Below are 2,226 nucleotides of genomic sequence, written 5' to 3'. Positions count from 1 at the left end.
GGCTTCCTTTGCATTCGTTCTCTAACTTATTTCTTGGGACAGGATTCCCTACTGAACCGAGAACTCACTAACTCAACTAGACTGTCTGGGCAGTAAGCCCTGGGATCCTCTAGTCTCTTCATCCTAACACAGGCATTACAGGAATGTGCTCCCTTGGCCATATTTTTTTTTTGCCTGAGTGCTAGAGATAGATCTCAGGTCCTCTTGTTGATCAGAAAACCCTTTATTGACAGCCATGTCAGGGTCCTCCCTTATGTTATTTCATCCTTAGATGCCTATGCATCCTGAGGGTTTGTCCCTCCCACAACAGCAACTGCCTTGACACTTCCTTACTAGAGTTGAATCACATTGCAGAGAATGGCAGTAATCAATGACAGCCGTCCTGAAGAGTTTATTCTGTTGGGCTTTGCCAACCATCCCTGGCTGGAGCTCCCTCTCTTCATTGTTCTGCTGGTAACATACCCCCTGGCCTTGGTGGGGAACATCGCCATCATTCTGGTATCCAAATTAGACCCCCGTCTGCACAGCCCCATGTATTTCTTCCTCACCAACCTCTCATTCCTGGACATGTGCTATACCACAAGCATTGTGCCTCAGATGCTGTTTAACCTGGGAGGCTCCACAAAGACCATCAGCTACGTGGGGTGTGCACTTCAACTTTATTTATTTAGCACCATGGGGGCCACAGAGTGTCTTCTCTTGGCTATCATGTCCTTTGACCGCTATGTGGCTATCTGCAGACCTCTGCACTACATCCTCATCATGAACCAGAGAGTCTGCCTCCTGTTAGTATCTATCATGTGGCTGTGTGGAATTTCCTATGCTGTTTCAGAAGCCACTCTTACTTTACAGTTGCCACTATGTGGCACCAATACACTGGATCACATACTGTGTGAGATTCCAGTTCTGATAAAGACGGCATGTGGTGAAAAAAAGGTCAATGAGCTGGCCCTTTCGGTGGCGTGCACTTTTATACTAGCTGTTCCTTTATGTATAATTCTTGCTTCGTATATTAGCATTGGGCGTGCCGTGCTTCAGATCAAAACTTCAGAGGGAAGGAAGAAGGCCTTTGGGACTTGTTCCTCTCATCTCATTGTAGTTTCTTTATTCTATGGTCCAGGAATTAGCATGTACCTTCAGCCCCCCTCCTCCATCTCAAGAGACCAGCCCAAGTTCATGGCTCTCGTCTATGGCGTGGTGATTCCTACACTCAATCCCTTTATTTATACCTTTAGAAATAAGGATGTGAAGGGGGCGTTAGGGAACATGTCAAGGAAGATTTTCTGTTCTAAGTGAATGTTGGAAAATCAAATGAAATTATTGAAAAGCCAGATTAGTTTTCCCCATGTTTTTAATTTTTTAAATTTTAATTCACTTTTATGAATTCTTTAAATTTAATTTTATGCATAACATGCATTTTTTTTATCATATCCACCTCCCAATACCTCCATCCAACTCCCCTCAGGACTGTACAACCTGTCTCACTCCTGACTGCATGTCCCCTTTTCTGACAATTCTTAGTAGTAACCGCTGAGTCCAGGTAGTGCATAACTTATGTCAAGTTTGTGGGCCCAGTCCCTGGTGTGTAGGCAGCCTGCCAGCATCCTCAACTGCAAAGTGGTGCCTTCTCCTTCAGCAGTCATCAGTTGTCAAGTACAATCTCAATGGTACATGTTTTTCTTATAAAATAGGTAGTTTCTTATATTCTTTGAAATCATCTTAATAAGTGTCATGTTCAAGTAATTTTTACATCCAATCTTATTTTGAAATGTATGAAAATATTTCTTGTTGCTCCTATATGCTGAAATAATAAATGTTAAATAATTTGCAATAATGTACAAAAATTGTAAATTGATTAGTTTAATATAATTATAACAATACCATTGTGACCACTCTTCAATGTACATCCCTCTGATAACACTGAAATACATTATTCTCAGAAAGTTCGGCAAAAGTGTGTACACATCTCAGATATACTGTGCATTCTGGGTAAAAAGTATCACAACATCAAATTCAATTTTTGTACCAATTAATGTATTTTTAGTGTGTGTGTATTTGTGTCTGTCTGTCTGTCTGTCTGTCCATCTGTCTGTCATCTGTCTGTTTACCACATCTAAGGGTGGAACTCACAAAGAATTTCTTGCCTGAGTCAGTTCTCTCCTTCCATGATGTGGGCCCTAGAGACTGAACTCAACTTTTCAGCTTGGCAACAAGTGCCTTTACCCA

General features: G+C 41.6%; 1 protein-coding gene across 1 annotated transcript; it reads left to right on the top strand.

The window, feature by feature from the left end:
• Positions 1–357: 357 nt before the first annotated feature.
• Positions 358–1,296, top strand: LOC103729565 (olfactory receptor 2B11-like). The gene has a single exon (XM_008827651.1). The coding sequence runs from the start codon at positions 358–360 to the stop codon at positions 1,294–1,296; it is 939 nt and encodes a 312-aa protein (XP_008825873.1).
• The last annotated feature ends 930 nt before the right edge of the window (positions 1,297–2,226 follow it).

The sequence above is a fragment of the Nannospalax galili genome, unplaced genomic scaffold (assembly GCF_000622305.1).
Source record: "Nannospalax galili isolate Female #2095 unplaced genomic scaffold, S.galili_v1.0 scaffold1453, whole genome shotgun sequence".
Lineage (NCBI taxonomy): Eukaryota > Metazoa > Chordata > Mammalia > Rodentia > Spalacidae > Nannospalax > Nannospalax galili.
This window is presented reverse-complemented; position numbering and strand designations above follow the sequence as displayed.